General features: G+C 51.2%; 1 protein-coding gene across 1 annotated transcript in view; it reads right to left on the bottom strand.

The window, feature by feature from the left end:
* Positions 1-21,007, bottom strand: part of LOC144500800 (trafficking kinesin-binding protein 1-like) — a gene marked incomplete at its 5' end in the record, with an annotated part of 83,393 nt that overhangs the window by 21,981 nt on the left and 40,405 nt on the right. Inside the window, 7 exons of the mRNA XM_078224264.1 lie at positions 5,131-5,343; positions 8,521-8,828; positions 11,328-11,558; positions 13,480-13,556; positions 14,799-14,936; positions 18,078-18,152; positions 18,241-18,371. Of these exons, the coding sequence (XP_078080390.1) occupies positions 5,131-5,343; positions 8,521-8,828; positions 11,328-11,558; positions 13,480-13,556; positions 14,799-14,936; positions 18,078-18,152; positions 18,241-18,371 (1,173 nt within the window). The remainder of the gene's footprint in view (positions 1-5,130; positions 5,344-8,520; positions 8,829-11,327; positions 11,559-13,479; positions 13,557-14,798; positions 14,937-18,077; positions 18,153-18,240; positions 18,372-21,007) is intronic.

The following is a 21,007-nucleotide window of genomic DNA, read 5'->3' as shown; positions in this document are numbered from 1 at the left end:
AGTGAGGGGTGTGGGGTATATCAGTGTTACAGTGAGGGGTGTGGGATATATCAGAGTGTTACAGTGAGGGGTGTGGGGTATATCAGAGTGTTACAGTGAGGGGTGTGGGGTATATCAGTGTTACAGTGAGGGGTGTGGGGTATATCAGAGTGTTACAGTGAGGGGTGTGGGGTATATCAGAGTGTTACAGTGAGGGGTGTGGGGTATATCAGAGTGTTACAGTGAGGGGTGTGGGGTATATCAGTGTTACAGTGAGGGGTGTAGAGTATATCAGAGTGTTACAGTGAGGGGTGTGGGGTATATCAGAGTGTTACAGTGAGGGCTGTGGGGTATATCAGAGTGTTACAGTGAGGGGTGTGGAGTATATCAGAGTGTTACAGTGAGGGGTGTGGGGTATATCAGAGTGTTACAGTGAGGGGTGTGGGGTATATCAGAGTGTTACAGTGAGGGGTGTGGAGTATATCAGAGTGTTAAAGTGAGGGGTGTGGGGTATATCAGAGTGTTACAGTGTGGGGTATATCAGAGTGTTACAGTGAGGGGTGTGGGGTATATCAGAGTGTTACAGTGAGGGGTGTGGGGTATATCACAGTGTTACAGTGTGGGGTGTGGGGTATATCAGAGTGTTACAGTGTGGGGTATATCAGAGTGTTACAGTGTGGGGTATATCAGAGTGTTACAGTGAGGGGTGTGGAGTATATCAGAGTGTTACAGTGAGGGGTGTGGAGTATATCAGAGTGTTACAGTGAGGGGTGTGGAGTATATCAGAGTGTTAAAGTGAGGGGTGTGGGGTATATCAGAGTGTTACAGTGTGGGGTATATCAGAGTGTTACAGTGAGGGGTGTGGGATATATCAGAGTGTTACAGTGAGGGGTGTGGGATATATCAGAGTGTTACGGTGAGGGGTGTGGAGTATATCAGAGTGTTACAGTGAGGGGTGTGGAGTATATCAGAGTGCTACAGTGAGGGGTGTGGGGTATATCAGTGTTACAGTGAGGGGTGTGGGATATATCAGAGTGTTACAGTGAGGGGTGTGGGGTATATCAGAGTGTTACAGTGAGGGGTGTGGGGTATATCAGTGTTACAGTGAGGGGTGTGGGGTATATCAGAGTGTTACAGTGAGGGGTGTGGGGTATATCAGAGTGTTACAGTGAGGGGTGTGGGGTATATCAGAGTCTTACAGTGAGGGGTGTGGGGTATATCAGTGTTACAGTGAGGGGTGTAGAGTATATCAGAGTGTTACAGTGAGGGGTGTGGGGTATATCAGAGTGTTACAGTGAGGGGTGTGGGGTATATCAGAGTGTTACAGTGAGGGGTGTGGAGTATATCAGAGTGTTACAGTGAGGGGTGTGGGGTATATCAGAGTGTTACAGTGAGGGGTGTGGGGTATATCAGAGTGTTACAGTGAGGGGTGTGGAGTATATCAGAGTGTTACAGTGAGGGGTGTGGAGTATATCAGAGTGCTACAGTGAGGGGTGTGGGGTATATCAGTGTTACAGTGAGGGGTGTGGGATATATCAGAGTGTTACAGTGAGGGGTGTGGGGTATATCAGAGTGTTACAGTGAGGGGTGTGGGGTATATCAGTGTTACAGTGAGGGGTGTGGGGTATATCAGAGTGTTACAGTGAGGGGTGTGGGGTATATCAGAGTGTTACAGTGAGGGGTGTGGGGTATATCAGAGTGTTACTGTGAGGGGTGTGGGGTATATCAGTGTTACAGTGAGGGGTGTAGAGTATATCAGAGTGTTACAGTGAGGGGTGTGGGGTATATCAGAGTGTTACAGTGAGGGGTGTGGGGTATATCAGAGTGTTACAGTGAGGGGTGTGGAGTATATCAGAGTGTTACAGTGAGGGGTGTGGGGTATATCAGAGTGTTACAGTGAGGGGTGTGGGGTATATCAGAGTGTTACAGTGAGGTGTGTGGGGTATATCAGAGTGTTACAGTGAGGGGTGTGGGGTATATCAGAGTGTTACAGTGAGGGGTGTGGGGTATATCAGAGTGTTACAGTGAGGGGTGTGGAGTATATCAGAGTGTTACAGTGAGGGGTGTGGGGTATATCAGAGTGTTACAGTGAGGGGTGTGGGGTATATCAGAGTGTTACAGTGAGGAGTGTGGGGTATATCAGAGTGTTACAGTGAGGGGTGTGGGATATATCAGAGTGTTACAGTGAGGTGTGTGGGGTATATCAGAGTGTTACAGTGAGGGGTGTGGAGTATATCAGAGTGTTACAGTGAGGGGTGTGGGGTATATCAGTGTTACAGTGAGGGGTGTGGAGTATACCAGGGTGCTACAGTGAGGGGTGTGGGGTATATCAGTGTTACAGTGAGGGGTGTGGGGTATATCAGAGTGTTGCTGTGATGGGTGTGGGATATCAGAGTGTTACAGTGAGGGGTGTGGGGTATATCAGAGTGTTACAGTGAGGGGTGTGGGGTATATCAGAGTGTTACTGTGAGGGGTGTGTGGTATATCAGAGTGTTACAGTGAGGGGTGTGGGGTATATCAGAGTGTTACTGTGAGGGGTGTGGGCTATATCAGAGTGTTACTGTGAGGGGTGTGGGGTATATCAGAGTGTTACTGTGAGGGGTGTGGGGTATATCAGAGTGTTACAGTGAGGGGTGTGGGTTATATCACAGTATTACTGTGAGGGGTGTGGGCTATATCAGAGTGTTACAGTGAGGGGTGTGGGGTATATCAGAGTGTTACAATGAGGGGTGTGGGGTATATCAGAATGTTACAGTGAGGGGTGTGGGGTATATCAGAGAGTGTTACAGTGAGGGGTGTGGGGTATATCAGAGTGTTACAGTGAGGGGTGTGGGGTATATCAGAGTGTTACTCTGAGGGGTGTGGGCTATATCAGAGTGTTACAGTGAGGGGTCTGGGGTATATCAGAGTGTTAAAGTGAGGGGTGTGGGGTATATCAGAGTGTTACAGTGAGGGGTGTGGGGTATATCAGAGTGTTACAGTGAGGGGTGTGGGGTATATCAGTGTTACAGTGAGGGATGTGGGGTATATCAGAGTGTTACAGTGAGGGGTGTGGGGTATATCAGAGTGTTACAGTGAGGGGTGTGGGGTATATCAGAGTGTTACAGTGAGGGGTGTGGGGTATATCAGAGTGTTAAAGTGAGGGGTGTGGGGTATATCAGAGTGTTACAGTGTGGGGTATATCAGAATGTTACAGTGAGGGGTGTGGGATATATCAGAGTGTTACAGTGAGGGGTGTGGAGTATATCAGAGTGTTACAGTGAGGGGTGTGGGATATATCAGAGTGTTACAGTGAGGGGCGTGGGATATATCAGAGTGTTACAGTGAGGGGTGTGGAGTACATCAGAGTGCTACAGTGAGGGGTGTGGGGTATATCAGTGTTACAGTGAGGGGTGTGGGATATATCAGAGTGTTACAGTGTGGGGTATATCAGAGTGTTACAGTGAGGGGTGTGGGATATATCAGAGTGTTACAGTGAGGGGTGTGGGATATATCAGAGTGTTACAGTGAGGGGTGTGGAGTATATCAGAGTGCTACAGTGAGGGGTGTGGGGTATATCAGTGTTACAGTGAGGGGTGTGGGATATATCAGAGTGTTACAGTGAGGGGTGTGGAATATATCAGAGTGTTACAGTGAGGGGTGTGGGGTATATCAGAGTGTTACAGTGAGGGGTGTGGGATATATCAGAGTGTTACAGTGAGGGGTGTGGGGTATATCAGAGTGTTACAGTGAGGGGTGTGGGGTATATCAGAGTGTTACAGTGAGGGGTGTGGAGTATATCAGAGTGTTACAGTGAGGGGTGTGGGGTATATCAGAGTGTTACAGTGAGGGGTGTGGGGTATATCAGAGTGTTACAGTGAGGGGTGTGGGGTATATCAGAGTGTTACAGTGAGGGGTGTGGGGTATATCAGTGTTACAGTGAGGGGTGTGGAGTATACCAGGGTGCTACAGTGAGGGGTGTGGGATATATCAGTGTTACAGTGAGGGGTGTGGGGTATATCAGAGTGTTGCTGTGAGGGGTGTGGGATATCAGAGTGTTACAGTGAGGGGTGTGGGATATATCAGAGTGTTACAGTGAGGGGTGTGGGGTATATCAGAGTGTTACAGTGAGGGGTGTGGGGTATATCAGAGTATTACAGTGAGGGGTGTGGGATATATCAGAGTGTTACTGTGAGGGGTGTGGGGTATATCAGAGTGTTACAGTGAGGGGTGTGGGGTATATCAGAGTGTTACTGTGAGGGGTGTGGGGTATATCAGAGTGTTACAGTGAGGGGTGTGGGGTATATCAGTGTTACAGTGAGGGGTGTGGAGTATACCAGGGTGCTACAGTGAGGGGTGTGGGATATATCAGTGTTACAGTGAGGGGTGTGGGGTATATCAGAGTGTTGCTGTGAGGGGTGTGGGGTATATCAGAGTGTTACAGTGAGGGGTGTGGGATATATCAGAGTGTTACAGTGAGGGGTGTGGGGTATATCAGAGTGTTACAGTGAGGGGTGTGGGATATATCAGAGTGTTACAGTGAGGGGTGTGGGGTATATCAGAGTGTTACAGTGAGGGGTGTGGGGTATATCAGAGTGTTACAGTGAGGGGTGTGGGATATATCAGAGTGTTACTGTGAGGGGTGTGGGGTATATCAGAGTGTTACAGTGAGGGGTGTGGGGTATATCAGAGTGTTACTGTGAGGGGTGTGGGGTATATCAGAGTGTTACAATGAGGTGTGTGGGTTATATCAGAGTGTTACTGTGAGGGGTGTGGGGTATATCAGAGTGTTACAGTGAGGGGTGTGGGGTATATCAGAGTGTTACAGTGAGGGGTGTGGGGTATATCAGCGTGTTACAGTGAGGGGTGTGGGTTATATCAGAGTGTTACAGTGAGGGGTGTGGGGTATATCAGAGTGTTACAGTGAGGGGTGTGGGGTATATCAGAGTGTTACAGTGAGGGGTGTGGGGTATATCAGAGTGTTACAGTGAGGGGTGTGGGGTATATCAGCGTGTTACAGTGAGGGGTGTGGGTTATATCAGAGTGTTACAGTGAGGGGTGTGGGGTATATCAGAGTGTTACAGTGAGGGGTGTGGGGTATATCAGGATGTTACAGTGAGGGGTGTGGGGTATATCAGCGTGTAGGGTGTGATCTCTCAGTGAATTCCTTACCATTAGTCTCCGATGTGGAGACAGGGACTGTTATGATTTCCTGAAATGAAGTAAAATCTGTTTCATCTTCTTCCAGGTCGTTGAGGTTGTAAACTTCACCCGTGTCAATGTCCAGTTGCCGGAAATCTTTGGTAAGAACCCCTGGCCGTGGGTCCAAGATGCCTCCGAGGTTTGGCTGAGCGAGTTGCTGCCACTGATAGAGAGTCAGTGAACCTGAGACACAGATTGAATGGTCAGAGGAAAGCAGAGACACAGGAATCGAGACTGGGCTCGTGCGTCGAGATAGGGTGAGAGTCTGAATGACAAGAGAGGAAAGACAGTGAGAAAGAGAGAGGGGGGGAGCAGGGGGACAGAGAGAGACACGGAGGCAGTGAGAGAGAGAGATGGACAGAGGCAAAGAGAGAGACAAAGAGAGACACTGAGGCAGAGAGACCGATGAAGAGAGAAACAGAAACATAGAAGATAGGAGCAGGAGGAGGCCTTTCGGCCCTTCGAGCCTGCTCCGCCATTCATCACGAACATGGCTGATCATCCAACTCAATAGCCTAACTCTGCTTTCTCCCCATAACCTTTGATCCCATTCGCCCCAAGTGCTATATCCAGCCGCCTCTTGAATACATTCAATATTTTGGCATCAACTACTTCCTGTGGTAATGAATTCCACAGACTCACCACTCTCTGGGTGAAAAAATGTCTCCTCATCTCTGTCCTAAATGGTCTACCCCGAATCCTCAGTCTGTGACCCCTGGTTCTGGACTCCCCCACCATCGGGAACATCCTCCCTGCATCTACCCTGTTTAGTCCTGTTAGAATTTTATAAGTCTCTATGAGATCCCCCCCTCATTCGTCTGAACTCCAGCGAAAACAATCCTAACCTGGTCAATCTCTCCTCATACATCAGTCCCGCCATCCCCGGAATCAGCCTGGTAAACCTTCGCTGTGCTCCCTCGAGAGCAAGAACATCCTTCCTCAGAAAAGGAGACCAAAACTGCACACAATACTCTAGGTGTGGCCTCACCAAGGCCCTGTATAATTGCAACAACACATCCCTGCTCCTGTACTCGAAACCTCTCGCAATGAAGGCCAACATACCATTTGCCTTCTTTACCGCCTGCTGCACCTGCATGCTTACCTTCAGCGACTGGTGCACAAGGACACCCAGGTCCCGCTGCACACTCCCCTCTCCCAATTTACACCCATTCAGGTAGTAATCTGCCTTTTTGTTTTTGCTTCCAAACCTCACATTTATCCAAATTATACTGCATCTGCCATTGATTAGCCCACTCACCCAACCTGTCCAGAACATGCTGAAGGATCTCTGCATCCTCGTCACAGTTCACCCTCCCACCCAACTTGGTATCACCTGCAAACTTTGAGATGTTACATTTTGTTCCCTCATCCAAATCGTTAATAGATATTGTGAATAGCTGGGGTCCCAGCACCGATCCCTGTGACACCCTACTAGTTACTGCCTGCCAATTTGAAAAGCACCCATTAATTCCTACTCTTTGTTTCCTCTCTGCCAACCAGTTTTCTATCCATCTCAATAGACTTCCCCCAGTCCATGCGCTTTAATCTTGCACAATAATGTCTTATGCGGGACTTTGTCAAACGCTTTCTGAAAGTCCAAATATACCACATCGACTGGTTCCCCCTTGTCAACTCCACCAGTTACATCTTCAAAGAATTCCAACAGATTTGTCAAGCATGATTTGCCCTTCATAAATCCATGCTGACTCTGTCTGATCCTGCCACTGCTTTCTAAATGCCCAGCTATAAAGTCCTTGATAATGGATTCAAAAATTTTCCCCACTACCGATGTTAAGCTTACTGGTCTATAATTCCCTGTTTTCTCTCTACCTCCCTTTTTTGAATATTAGAGTGACATTCGCTACCCTCCTATCTGCAGCGACTGTTCCAGAGTCTATAGAATCCTGGAAGATGAGCACCAATGCATCCACTATTTCTAGAGCCACTTCCTTAAATACTCTGGGATGTAGATTATCACACCCTGAGGATTTATCCGCCTTCTGTCCTATTAATTTTCCCAGCATCATTTCTCTACGAATATTGTTCTCCCTCAGTTCTTCTCTCTCACTAAATCTTGCATTCTCCAACATTTCTGGCATCTGATTTGTGTCCTCTTTTGTGAAGACAGAACCAAAGTATGTATTCAGTTGCTCGGCCATTTCTTTGTCCCCTATTATACATTCCCCCATTCTGTCTGTAGGGGACCTACATTTGTCTTCACCAACCTCTTTCTCTTCAGGTATCTATAGAAACTCTTAGTGTCGATCTTTATGTTCCCTGCAAGCATACTTTCGTATTGTATTTTCCCCTTCTTAATCAATCCCTTGGTCCTTCTTTGCTGAATTCTAAACTGCTCCCAATCCTCAGACCTATTATTTTTCTTGGCCAATCCATACGCTTCTTCCTTAGATCGGATACTCTCTCTAATATCCTTTATAATCCATGGATTGGCCCTCTTACCCATTTTGCTTTTGTGCCAGACAGGAATAAACAGTTGCTGCAGTTCCCCCATGCGTTCCTGAAATGTTTGCTGTTGCCTATCCACTGTCATCCCTTTCAGCAACTCTCCCCAATCTGTCAAGGCCAACTCACGCCTCATATCCTCATAGTTTCCTTTATTAAGATTCAGCACCCTAGTCTCCGAATCAACTACTTCACTCTCCATCTTGATAAAAAATTCTATCATGGTCGCTCATCCCCAAGGGGTCTCGCACAGCTAGATTGGCAATGATTCCCTTCTCATTACACAGTACCCCGTCTAAGATGGCCTGCTCTCTGGTTGGTTCCTCCACATATTGGTCAAGAAAACCATCCCGTATACACTCCAGGAATTCCTCCTCTACGGCATTGTGGCTAATTTGATTTGCCCAATCTATGTGCAGATTAAAATCACCCATCATCACCAATATTCCCTTCTCACATCCATCTCTAGTTTTGTGTTTAATGCCATTTCCAACATCACCACAGAAATATAGATGAAGAGAGACAGTGGGAGGGAGGGAGAGACACGGAGAGGGGGAGACAGGGAGAGAGAAAGAGACGGGGAGAGGGGAGACAGGGAGAGGGAGAGACGGGGAGAGGGAGAGACGGGGAGAGGGAGAGAGACGGGGAGAGGGAGAGATGGGGAGAGGGAGAGATGGGGAGAGGGAAAGAGGACGAGAGAGATGGAGAGAGACGGAGAGAGGGGGAGAGGGAGATTTGGGGAGAGGGAGAGATGGGGAGAGGGAGAGTTGGGGAGAGGGAGAGATGGGGAGAGGGAGAGAAAGAGACAGAGAGAGAGAGGTAGACTGACAGAGGGAGGGACAGAGAGACATAGATAGACAGAGGATCAGAAGTAAACTGTTGGGTCAAAGTCCTCACCTTCCAAAGGCTTGACAATCTTCAGTTTATCAGGGCAGTTGGAGCGGGAATTGAGGGAATATCCGGTCATTCCTGAGCTCCCAGAGTAGTTGGTGCCTGTGGAAAGGACACTCTCAGCTGGGGTTACTAGGCCACTGGACAAGACCTCATCACCAGTCAGAGCTTTCAGCTTCTGGTCACGTTCCTGCTCAAAGAATGTCTTGTCAGATGATGCAAGCTGTCGCAGGGACAATCGCTGCAAAGCTGCTTGGAGGTCCCGACAGCCTGGAGTCCCAGGAGTCCCTGGCTTCCGCTCTGTATCCTCCTCCCTGGGGAAAGAAAAACTTCCACTGTAAGGCAGAGACTTGGAGTCCACATGACTGACTGCGCTGAGCTTCCCAGCCCCGGACACTCTCACTTGGAGCACCATCACTGTCACAGGCTATTCCACAACAGAGGCATCGCAGCCTAGCCCACTCTGCCCACACCTCACACACAGACACTCACACACACAGACACTCACACACACACACAGACACACACAGACACACACACACAGACACACACACACAGACACACACACACAGACACTCACACACACAGACACTCACAGACACACACACACAGACACTCACACACACAGACACTCACACACACAGACACTCACACACACAGACACTCTCACACACACAGACATTCACACACACAGACACTCACACACACAGACACTCACACACACAGACACTCACACACAGACACTCACACACAGACACTCACACACAGACACTCACACACAGACACTCACACACAGACACTCACACACAGACACTCACACACAGACACTCACACTCACAGACACACACACTCACAGACACACAGACACTCACACACAGACACACACACTCACAGACACACACTCACAGACACACACACTCACAGACACACACACTCACACACATAGACACACACACAGACACACACACTAGAAACGCACACACTAGAAATGCACACAGACACTCAGACACAGACACACGCCAGCGTCACTGACAGGCTTCAGGAGATGCATTAGAATGGCACCAGGAAGAAGCACTTGTGTTCTGTGGAGAGACAGGAGAAACTGGGCTTCTTCTCCTGAGAGAAGATTGAGAAAAGATTGAATGGAGGCATTTAGAAATTAGGGAGATTTTTGTTTGGGTAAATAAGGAACTTTGTTTCCAGGATGATAGGGTGGGTAACCAGAGGGACACAGAGTTATGGTGATTAACAAACAAACCAAGGTGGGGGTGAGGATTTTTCCCAGGCAGTGAGGCGGTGATAGGGAGTGTGCTCCCGGCAGGAAGGAAATTCAATAATTACTTTCAAAAGGGAATTGGATAAATAGCTGAACAAGAGAGATTTGCAGGGCAGTGGGGAATGAACAGGGGAGAGGGAGCAATTAGATAAACTCCCTGAATTAGCAGGTTGTAGGGTCAAGTCTGAATCCAGAGAACTGAATATGGGTGGCACGGTGGCACTGTGGTTAGCACTGCAGCCTCACAGTGGAAGGAACCCGGGTTCAATTCCAGCCTTGAGTGACTATCTGTGTGGAGTTTGCATGTTCTCCCTGCGTGGGTTTCCTCCGGGTGCTCCAGTTTCCTCTCACACTTCAAAGATGTGCAGGATAGGTTGATTGGCCATGCTAAATTGCCCCATAGTGTCAGGGAGATTAGCAGGGTAAATACATGGGGCTATGGGGATAGGCCTGGATGGGATTGTTGTCAGTGCAGGCTCGATGGGCTGAATGGCCTCCTTCTGCACTTTAGGGATTCTATGAACACATAATCCATCTTAACACAGACAGTACTGAGGGAGTGCCGCACTGTCAGAGGGTCAGTACTGAGGGTGTGCTGCACTGTCAGAGGGTCAGTGCTGAGGGTGTGCTGCACTGTCAGAGGGTCAGTACTGAGAGAGTGCTGCACTGTCAGAGGGTCAGTACTGAGAGAGTGCTGCACTGTTAGAGGGTCAGTACTGAGGGAGTGCCGCACTGTCAGAGGGTCAGTGCTGAGGGAATGCCGCACTGTCAGAGGGTCAGTGCTGAGGGAGTGCTGCACTGTCAGAGGGTCAGTACTGAGGGAGTGCTGCACTGTCAGAGGGTCAGTGCTGAGGGAGTGCTGCACTGTCAGAGGGTCAGTACTGAGGGAGTGCCGCACTGTCAGAGGGTCAGTACTGAGAGAGTGCCGCACTGTCAGAGGGTCAGTACTGAGAGAGTGCCACACTGTCAGAGGGTCAGTGCTGAGGGAGTGCCGCACTGTCAGAGGGTCAGTACTGAGGGAGTGCCGCACTGTCAGAGGGTCAGTGCTGAGGGAGTGCTGCACTGTCAGAGGGTCAGTACTGAGGGAGTGCCGCACTGTCAGAGGGTTAGTACTGAGGGAGTGCTGCACTGTCAGAGGTGTTACCTTTTAGATGAGATATGAAACTGAAACCCCATCTGCTCACTCAGATGGACATAAGCAATCCCATGATGCTGCAGAATTCCGGGGGAGTTCATCCCCGGTGTACTGGCCAATATTAATTCCTCTTCCAAAATCAATGCAAAAAGGGCGGAATATCTGATCAGAATCACTTTGCCGTTTGTGGGATCTTGCTGTGCATAAATTAGCTGCTGCATTTCCTACGAGACAACAGTGAATACACTTCATTGGCTATAGATTATTTTAGTTGATCTGGGGTTTGTGAAAGGCGCTATATAAATGGGTTTCTTTCAGCTGTGATGGGCCGAATGGCCTGTCTGTGTGGTGCCGTTCTATAATGATACTGCAATGAGTAGGGGCTGTGTGGGCGATTCTTACAGAGTGCTCTCTGCCTCCAGGTTCAGTGTCTGCAGCTTTTCATCCAGCCCAACGCTGGAAGAATTTGACCCGTAGAAGCTGGTGTGGGGCGTACTGAGGCGGCTGGATCCAGAATGTCCTGTTGATGATGGACTGGAGCCCGGAATGTTCTGAGGGGACTGGGAGCGAGATTTCAGCTTCACCGTCTGATTGACTGCTCGCACTGTCTCAAACACCCTCCGGTTGTAGTTACTGAGGGAGGAAAGCAAAGCGTTACCAGACGTTAACCCCTGGACATCTTCCCGTGGTTCAATGAGTAACACTCTTACTCCGACCCCCCTGCCCCCTTCCGCCCCCCCCCCCCCCCCTCCACCTCTGTTACAAAGCTGTTCTGTTCCAGTCTCACTTCAGAACTTGAGCACAACAAAACTAAAGGCTGACCCACTTCTAGTAGAGTACACAGTACAACACTGTGGGAATGCCACACTGTCAGAGGGTCAGTACTGAGGGAGTGCTGCACTGTCAGAGGGTCAGTACTGAGGGGGTGCTGCACTGTCAGAGGGTCAGTGCTGAGGGGATGCTGCACTGTCAGAGGGTCAGTGCTGAGGGAGTACCGCACTGTCAGAGGGTCAGTACTGAGGGAGTGCCGCACTGTCAGAGGGTCAGTACTGAGGGAGTGCCGCACTGTCAGAGGGTCAGTACTGAGGGAGCGCTGCACTGTCAGAGGGTCAGTGCTGAGGGAGTACCGCACTGTCAGAGGGTCAGTACTGAGGGAGTGCCGCACTGTCAGAGGGTCAGTACTGAGGGAGTGCCGCACTGTCAGAGGGTCAGTACTGAGGGGGTGCTGCACTGTCAGAGGGTCAGTGCTGAGGGGATGCTGCACTGTCAGAGGGTCAGTGCTGAGGGAGTGCCGCACTGTCAGAGGGTCAGTACTGAGGGAGTGCCACACTGTCAGAGGGTCAGTACTGAGGGAGTGCCGCACTGAGGGAGTGCCGCACTGAGGGAGTGCCGCACTGTCAGAGGGTCAATACTGAGGGAGTGCCGCACTGTCAGAGGGTCAGTGCTGAGATGAGATATTGATTTGCTCTCACAGATGAACCTAAAAGATCACTGGACATGATACAGGAGACGGGCGGGGTGTTCTCCCTGCTCTCTGACCTTTCATCCCTCAATAAATCTCCCTAAATCCTGATTCTCTGGTCATTTTCACTGGTTATTGGGTGTTTGCAGTGTGTACATTGACTGCTGTGTTTCCCACATTCCAACAGAGGCTGGGAGTGGGTTAGCCCAGTTGGCTGGACGCCAACAGCATGGGTTCAAATTCTGTACTGGCCGAGGTTATTTACGAAGGCCCCACCTTCTCAACCCTGCCCCTCGCCTGAGGTGTGGTGACCCTCAGGTTAAATCACCGGCTGTCAGCTCTCCCCCTCAATGGAGAGAACAGCCTCTGGTCATCTGGGACTCTGGCGACATTGTGAAGCCAAGCAAAGTAAATCTTTCCTTAGGTAAGATGAAGGAGAAGCAGTCTGTTGGTGAGGGTTGTTGTAGCCCTAATGGAAAGCTATAATGCTTCATTTACAATTACCTGATGCAAACACACACCGTTGTCTGTCAGTAATTGAGTGAGAACTCTAATTGGCTTTGTCCCCCGGCCAAGTAATAGAGACCAAATTTACCTAAGCACAGCCCAAGAGCAGCTCACCCAACAGAAAGCTGAAACTTTGAAGATCTGCGGTATTCTGAGATAAGGTGGTATCCTTCTCACTGGAGAGGCTCACATTCAGAGCCTGATGACATCCACAAACCAAAATCCTCAACCTCAATGCTCAGAATGCAAACCCGCAGCTTTCAAGGTTCAACACAGATGTCAGGGGGACATATTTTACACAGAGGGTGGTGGGGGCCTGGAATGCACTCCCAAGCAAGGTGATTGAGGCGGACACGCTGGGATCGTTTAAGACTTATCTAGATAGGCACATGAACAGACTGGAAATAGAGGGATACAAACGAATGGTCTAGTTGGGCACATGAGCGGCACAGGCTTGGAGGGCCGAAGGGCCTGTTCCTGTGCTGTATTGTTCTTTGTTCTCTCAAACTCCAGGTCAATGCTCAGGTATACATGGATCAGGTTGAGTGAGGATCGTTGCTCTGTATCTAGGTGTCCATCCCCTACCTGTTCCCGAGTGAAGCAGCAGTATCCACATAGAGGCCTTTCCGCATTGTTCCTTCAATCTCTGCAGCCAGGGAATCCTTCAAGGGAAGAGATTTCACTTGTCACTGGAGGCAGAAAGACAGTGGTGCCCCTAGCAAAAAACATCTCCATTCACAGTGTCCATCACGCAGAAACCATTTGTCTTTAATAGCTGGTAGCTGCTTTTGGGTAGAGGTGATGTCTTCCACACAAGCCAGCTCCATCTACTCTCTCAGGTTGATATAAAAATCCCATGGCTGCTGTTTAAAAAGAGAATGGGATGTTTCCCTGGCCATCGAGTCAATACTGATCTCTCAACCATAGACCAGAAGATGTAGGAGCAGAAGTGGACCATTCGGCCCATCGATTCTGTTCTGCCATTCAATGAGATCATGACTGATCTGATATAATCCTTTTTTTTAAATTAGCGTCACAGGTAGGCTTACATTAACGCTGCAATGAAGTTACTGTGAAAATCTTCAACTCCACTTTCCTGCCTTATCCCCATAACCCTTGATTCCCTTCCTGATTGCAGATGTATCTATCTCAGCCTTGAACATAGTTAATGACCCAGCCTCTGGGAGTTGCACAGATTCACTCCCCTCTGAATAATAACACTTTATCTGCTTATTGTTTGCCTTCTGCACATCAGTTGGTGAGTTTCCTGAGTTACATCAGTGACTACTCTTCCGAAACATTCCATTGGCTGTGAGGGACTACGGACAGTCCTGGGATTGTGAAAGGTGCATTAGAGGTGTGTTTCTCGTCTCCCTCTGCTGAAGGTGTGGATTCTCTCTGGGGTACAGGCCCCACAGGAGCCAATGACTCCCCAGTAACTCTACCCCAGTGACCGTTTTGCATGTGTGAATATTGGCCAGCCACATGAACGTGCACCAATCACAACAGAGAACAATCTCATCATTGCTCACTGACCTCCCAACTCTGAGCAGAGATCAGGAGCTTGGCCCAGGCTCTAACCCAGGGACTCCACATCAGTGAGATCAGCCCAACCGAGTTCAGTTGCCAGTGTGCAGCAAGGGTGGGACAGGGAGAACATTCAGTCCTGCTCTACTCGGAACCAAAGGAAAACCTCTTACAGAATGGAAAATGTCACTGTTTCATTACTAGGCCAGTCTGAAACCAGAGTGTTTCAATGGGACAGCGGGTCAGGGTCTCTGCCCCACAAGGCAGCACACTGGCTGGGATGTTCTAGGCTAGTATGTTGGTTATAGGAAGTTTGAAAGCAGTGAAGCATTGTACAGTGCGGAGACAGAGTGTGGCAGGCTGGTTACAGCTTTTACCATGGGGTAGACAGGCACCGTGTGATAGCGGTTAATGGAGCTGTTGGGAGCACTTTTATTCCGCAGATTCTTCATCTCTTCCTGGGCTTCACGCAGCATCGCGTCACACTGAGAGTATTTCTCCCGCAAGCTCTGCACCTACACAACGACCCAAAAAACACACTCTGAGTCACTGAACCAAACAACAGCTTGATTACTGTGACAGTGTGAGGGAGCTGGATTAACATCAGTACAGATACAGTCAGTAACACAGGGAGCTGGGGGGAGAGGGGTTACTGAGTGACAGTGTGAGGGAGCTGGATTAACATCAGTACAGATACAGTCAGTAACACAGGGTGCTGGGGGAGAGGGGTTACTGAGTGACAGTGTGAGGGAGCTGGATTAACATCAGTACAGATTAGTTCAGGAACACAGGGTGCTGGGGGAGAGGGGTTACTGAGTGACAGTGTGAGGGAGCTGGATTAACATCAGTAGAGACACAGTCAGTAACACAGGGTGCTGGGGGAGAGGGGTTACTGAGTGACAGTGTGAGGGAGCTGGATTAACATCAGTAGAGATACAGTCAGTAACACAGGGTGCTGGGGGGGGAGGGGTTACTGAGTGACAGTGTGAGGGAGCTGGATTAACATCAGTAGAGATACAGTCAGTAACACAGGGTGCTGGGGGGAAGAGAGTTTACTGAGTGACAGTGTGAGGGAACTGTATTAACAACAGTGCAGATACAGTCAGTAACACAGGGTGCTGGGGGGGAGAGGGGTTACTGAGTGACAGTGTGAGGGAGCTGGATTAACATCAGTACAGATACAGTCAGTAACACAGGGTGCTGGGGGAGAGGGGTTACTGAGTGACAGTGTGAGGGAGCTGGATTAACATCAGTACAGATACAGTCAGTAACACAGGGTGCTGGGGGAGGGGGTTACTGAGTGACAGTGTGAGGGAGCTGGATTAACATCAGTACAGATACAGTCAGTAACACAGGGTGCTGGGGGAGAGGGGTGACTGAGTGACAGTGTGAGGGAGCTGGATTAACATCAGTACAGATACAGTCAGTAACACAGGGTGCTGGGGAGAGAGGGGTTACTGAGTGACAGTGTGAGGGAGCTGGATTAACATCAGTAGAGATACAGTCAGTAACACAGGGTGCTGGGGAGAGAGGGGTTACTGAGTGACAGTGTGAGGGAGCTGGATTAACATCAGTAGAGATACAGTCAGTAACACAGGGTGCTGGGGGGGAGAGAGTTTACTGAGTGACAGTGTGAGGGAACTGGATTAACAACAGTGCAGATACAGTCAGTAACACAGGGTGCTGGGGGAGAGGGGTTTCAGTGTGACAGTGTGAGGGAGCTGGATTAACATCAGTAGAGATACAGTCAGTAACACGGGGTGCTGGGGGGAGAGGGGTTCCTGAGTGACAGTGTGAGGGAGCTGGATTAACATCAGTACAGATACAGTCAGTAACACGGGGTGCTGGGGGGAGAGGGGTTACTGAGTGACAGTGTGAGGGAGCTGGATTAACATCAGTACAGATACAGTCAGTAACACAAGGCGCTGGGGGGAGAGGGCTTACTGCGTGACAGTGTGAGGGAGCTGGATTAACATCAGTACAGATACAGTCAGTAACACAAGGCGCTGGGGGGAGAGGGGTTACTGCGTGACAGTGTGAGGGAGCTGGATTAACATCAGTAGAGATACAGTCAGTAACACAGGGTGCTGGGGGAGAGGGGTTACTGAGTGACAGTGTGAGGGAGCTGGATTAGCATCAGTACAGATACAGTCAGTAACACAGGGTGCTGGGGGGAGAGGGGTTACTGCGTGACAGTGTGAGGGAGCTGGATTAACATCAGTAGAGATACAGTCAGTAACACAGGGTGCTGGGGGAGAGGGGTTACTGAGTGACGGTGTGAGGGAACTGGATTAACATCAGTACAGATACAGTCAGTAACACAGGGTGCTGGGGGAGAGGGGTTACTGAGTGACAGTGTGAGGGAGCTGGATTAACATCAGTACAGATACAGTCAGTAACACAGGGTGCTGGGGGGAGAGGGGTTACTGAGTGACAGTGTGAGGGAGCTGGATTAACATCAGTACAGATACAGTCAGTAACACAGGGTGCTGGGGGAGAGGGGTGACTGAGTGACAGTGTGAGGGAGCTGGATTAACATCTGTACAGATACAGTCAGTAACACAGGGTGCTGGGGAGAGAGGGGTTACTGAGTGACAGTGTGATGGAGCTGGATTAGCATCAGTAGAGATACAGTCAGTAACACAGGGTGCTGGGGAGAGAGGGGTTACTGAGTGACAGTGTGAGGGAGCTGGATTAACATCAGTAGAGATACAGTCAGTAACACAGGGTGCTGGGGGGGAGAGAGTTTACTGAGTGACAGTGTGAGGGAACTGGATTAACAACAGTGCAGATACAGTCAGTAACACAGGGTGCTGGGGGGAGAGGGGTTTCAGTGTGACAGTGTTTGGGAGCTGGATTAACATCAGTAGAGATACAGTCAGTAACACAGGGTGCTGGGGGAGAGGGGTTACTGAGTGACAGTGTGAGGGAACTGTATTAACAACAGTGCAGATACAGTCAGTAACACAGGGTGCTGGGGGGGAGAGAGTTTACTGAGTGACAGTGTGAGGGAGCTGGATTAACATCTGTACAGATACAGTCAGTAACACAGGGTGCTGGGGGAGAGGGGTTACTGAGTGACAGTGTGAGGGAGCTGGATTAACATCAGTAGAGATACAGTCAGTAACACAGGGTGCTGGGGGAGAGGGGTTACTGAGTGACAGTGTGAGGGAGCTGGATTAACATCAGTAGAGATACAGTCAGTAACACAGGGTGCTGGGGGGAGAGGGGTTACTGAGTGACAGTGTGAGGGAACTGGATTAACAACAGTGCAGATACAGTCAGTAACACAGGGTGCTGGGGGGAGAGGGGTTACTGAGTGACAGTGTGAGGGAACTGGATTAACAACAGTGCAGATACAGTCAGTAACACAGGGTGCTGGGGGGAGAGGGGTTACTGAGTGACAGTGTGAGGGAACTGGATTAACAACAGTGCAGATACAGTCAGTAACACAGGGTGCTGGGGGGAGAGGGGTTACTGAGTGACAGTGTGAGGGAGCTGGATTAACATCAGTAGAGATACAGTCAGTAACACAGGGTGCTGGGGGGAGAGGGGTTACTGAGTGACAGTGTGAGGGAGCTGGATTAACATCAGTAGAGATACAGTCAGTAACACAGGGTGCTGGGGGGAGAGGGGTTACTGAGCCCTTTACCCACCTCTGTCTTTAGTTGCTCCTGAATCTCTCTTGATGTGATAAGGTATTGAGTTAACTCCTCATTTTCTGTCGTGCACTGATTGCAGAAAAGTAACAGATATTAAATTCCAATCATTACAGTGGATTATTGGAGCTGGGATGGGATTGGTGGATTGCCGACATACCGTTTTGCATTTGTGTTGTAGTTCCACCACCTGTGCGAGCAGGAGGCTGATTTCATCTTGCTGCCGGCCGGAGTCCTCCACCCTCCGAGCCAGCTCTTCCGAAACGGCGGCGAGCTGATTATTGCTTTCCCCTGGATCGGCATTTCATAAAGCACAAGATGGATTTGCAGAGTGAGAATGGGGCAAGGATTAGAAACACAGAAACAATTGCCTCAAACACATGAAAGCTAAACAATCGATATTCCGGGGTGGAGGCAAAATACAGCGGATGCTGGAATCTGAAACAAAAATAGAAAATGCTGGAAAATCTCAGCAGGTCTGACAGCGTTTGTGGAGAGAGAACAGAGTGAAAAGTGTCATCCAAATTCGAAACGTTGGCTCCAATCTCTCTCCACAGATACTGTCAGACCTGCTGAGATTTTCTGATATTCCGGGGTCTCCAGTCCGGATAGGGTTCCCGGAATTTCCTGTCGTTCTGTATCTGAGCCAGCAAGTGGTCAGGCTTGGCAGGAAATTCTCTGCTCCCAAACTGACTGCAACCAAAATCAGAGCCATGCAGAATAACCGGGGGATCAGAGCGAGGAGGAGGGGGAGGGGGGGGGACAGAGCGAGGGGGAGGGAGGGGGGGGGACAGAGCGAGGGGGAGGAGGACAGGGGGAGGGGATCAGAGCGAGGGGGAGGGGGTGATCAGAGCGAGGGGGAGGGGGGGTCAGAGCGAGGGGGAGGGGGGGTCAGAGCGAGGGGGAGGGGGGGTCAGAGCGAGGGGGAGGGGGGGATCAGAGCGAGGGGGAGGGGGGGATCAGAGCGAGGGGGAGGGGGGGTCAGAGCGAGGGGGAGGGGGGGGTCAGAGTGAGGGGGAGGGGGGGGTCAGAGCGAGGGGGAGGGGGGGGTCAGAGCGAGGGGGAGGGGGGGTCAGAGCGAGGGGGAGGGGGGGGTCAGAGCGAGGGGGAGGGGGGGGTCAGAGCGAGGGGGAGGGGGGGTCAGAGCGAGGGGGAGGGGGGGGTCAGAGCGAGGGGGAGGGGGGGGTCAGAGCGAGGGGGAGGGGGGGGTCAGAGCGAGGGGGAGGGGGGGGTCAGAGCGAGGGGGAGGGGGGGGTCAGAGCGAGGGGGAGGGGGGGGTCAGAGCGAGGGGGAGGGGGGGTCAGAGCGAGGGGGAGGGGGGGTCAGAGCGAGGGGGAGGGGGGGTCAGAGCGAGGGGGAGGGGGGGTCAGAGCGAGGGGGAGGGAGGGGAATCAGAGCGAGGGGGAGGGAGGGGAATCAGAGCGAGGGGGAGGGGGGGACAGAGTGAGGGGGAGGGGGGTTAGAGCAAGGGGGAGGAGGACAGAGCGAGGGGGGGATCAGAGCGAGGGGGAGGGGTGGGGGGACAGAGCGAGGGGGAGGGGTGGGGGGACAGAGCGAGGGGGAGGGGTGGGGGGACAGAGCGAGGGGGTGATCAGAGTGAGGGGGAGGGGGCACAGAGCAAGAGGGAGAGGGGTTGGAGCAAGGGGGAGGGGGTGTCAGAGCGAGGGGGAGGGGAATAGAGCGAGTGGGAGGAGGGTCAGAGAGAGGGGGAGGAGGGTCAGAGCATGGGGGATGCGGGGGGTGGGGGGGAAGCCGGGGGGGGGGGGTAAGCTGGGAGTGGGGGGTAGCTGGGAGTGGGGGGAAGCTGGGGGTGGGGGAAGCTGGGGGTGGGGGGAAGCTGGAGGTGGGGGGAAGCTGGGGGTGGGGGGAAGCTGGAGGTGGGGGGAAGCTGGGGGTGGGGGGAAGCTGGAGGTGGGGGGAAGCTGGGGGTGGGGGGAAGCTGGGGGTGGTGGGAAGCTGGGGGTGGTGGGAAGCTGGGGGTGGGGGGAAGCTGGGGGTGGGGGGAAGCTGGGGGTGGGGGGAAGCTGGGGGTGGGGGGAAGCTGGGAGTGGGGGGAAGCTGGGAGTGGGGGGAAGCTGGGGGTGGGGGGAAGCTGGGGGTGGGGGGAAGCTGGGGGTGGTGGGAAGCTGGAGGTGGGGGGAAGCTGGGGGTGGGGGGAAGCTGGGGGTGGGGGGAAGCTGGAGGTGGGGGGAAGCTGGGGGTGGGGGGAAGCTGGGGGTGGTGGGAAGCTGGGGGTGGTGGGAAGCTGGGGGTGGGGGGTAGCTGGGGGTGGGGGGAAGCTGGGGGTGGGGGGAAGCTGGGAGTGGGGGAAGCCGGGGGGGGAACCACATCAACATGAACAGATTGACAATCAGTGAGGATTGCATCAGATTGCACAGGAACCGGGAATATAAATCACAGACACACCCACCCTGCCACAGGCCCAAATCCTTCATTATCCAATTAAAGATATTTGACTGATCCTTTTTATAATAAATAAACAGAAATGTTCAAAGAGAATGAAAATTCTCTGAATTCTCTGCTGGGTTTCACTCCCAACAACGTCCTGGAGATTAACCTCCAATTCCACCTTTATCATCAGATCTGTCCATGTAAACATGTCACACTGCAGTCATGTGGTGGTGGTGCTGCAACGCCCCCACTGGACGGGATGAGTAATTACAGCATGACCGACAATTTCTATCAAAACATGTGGATGTGTTGATAGAAAATATTCAGATATTAAACCTGGATGAGAATCGCAGATTAGCAGAAGGCCAATGCTTTCACAGAAGCTACATTACCACATGTCACACGCTCGAGAGAATCAAAGAATGATACAAAACAGAAAGAGGCCATTTGGACCACTGGGCCCATACTAACCCTTTGACAGAGCTATCCAATCAGTCTCACTTTCCTGCTTCTTCCCATATCCCAACAAATATTTC

Source organism: Mustelus asterias, chromosome 11 (genome assembly GCF_964213995.1).
Source record: "Mustelus asterias chromosome 11, sMusAst1.hap1.1, whole genome shotgun sequence".
Lineage (NCBI taxonomy): Eukaryota > Metazoa > Chordata > Chondrichthyes > Carcharhiniformes > Triakidae > Mustelus > Mustelus asterias.
Note: the sequence above shows the minus strand (reverse complement) of the source record. Positions and strands in the feature narration are given on the sequence as shown.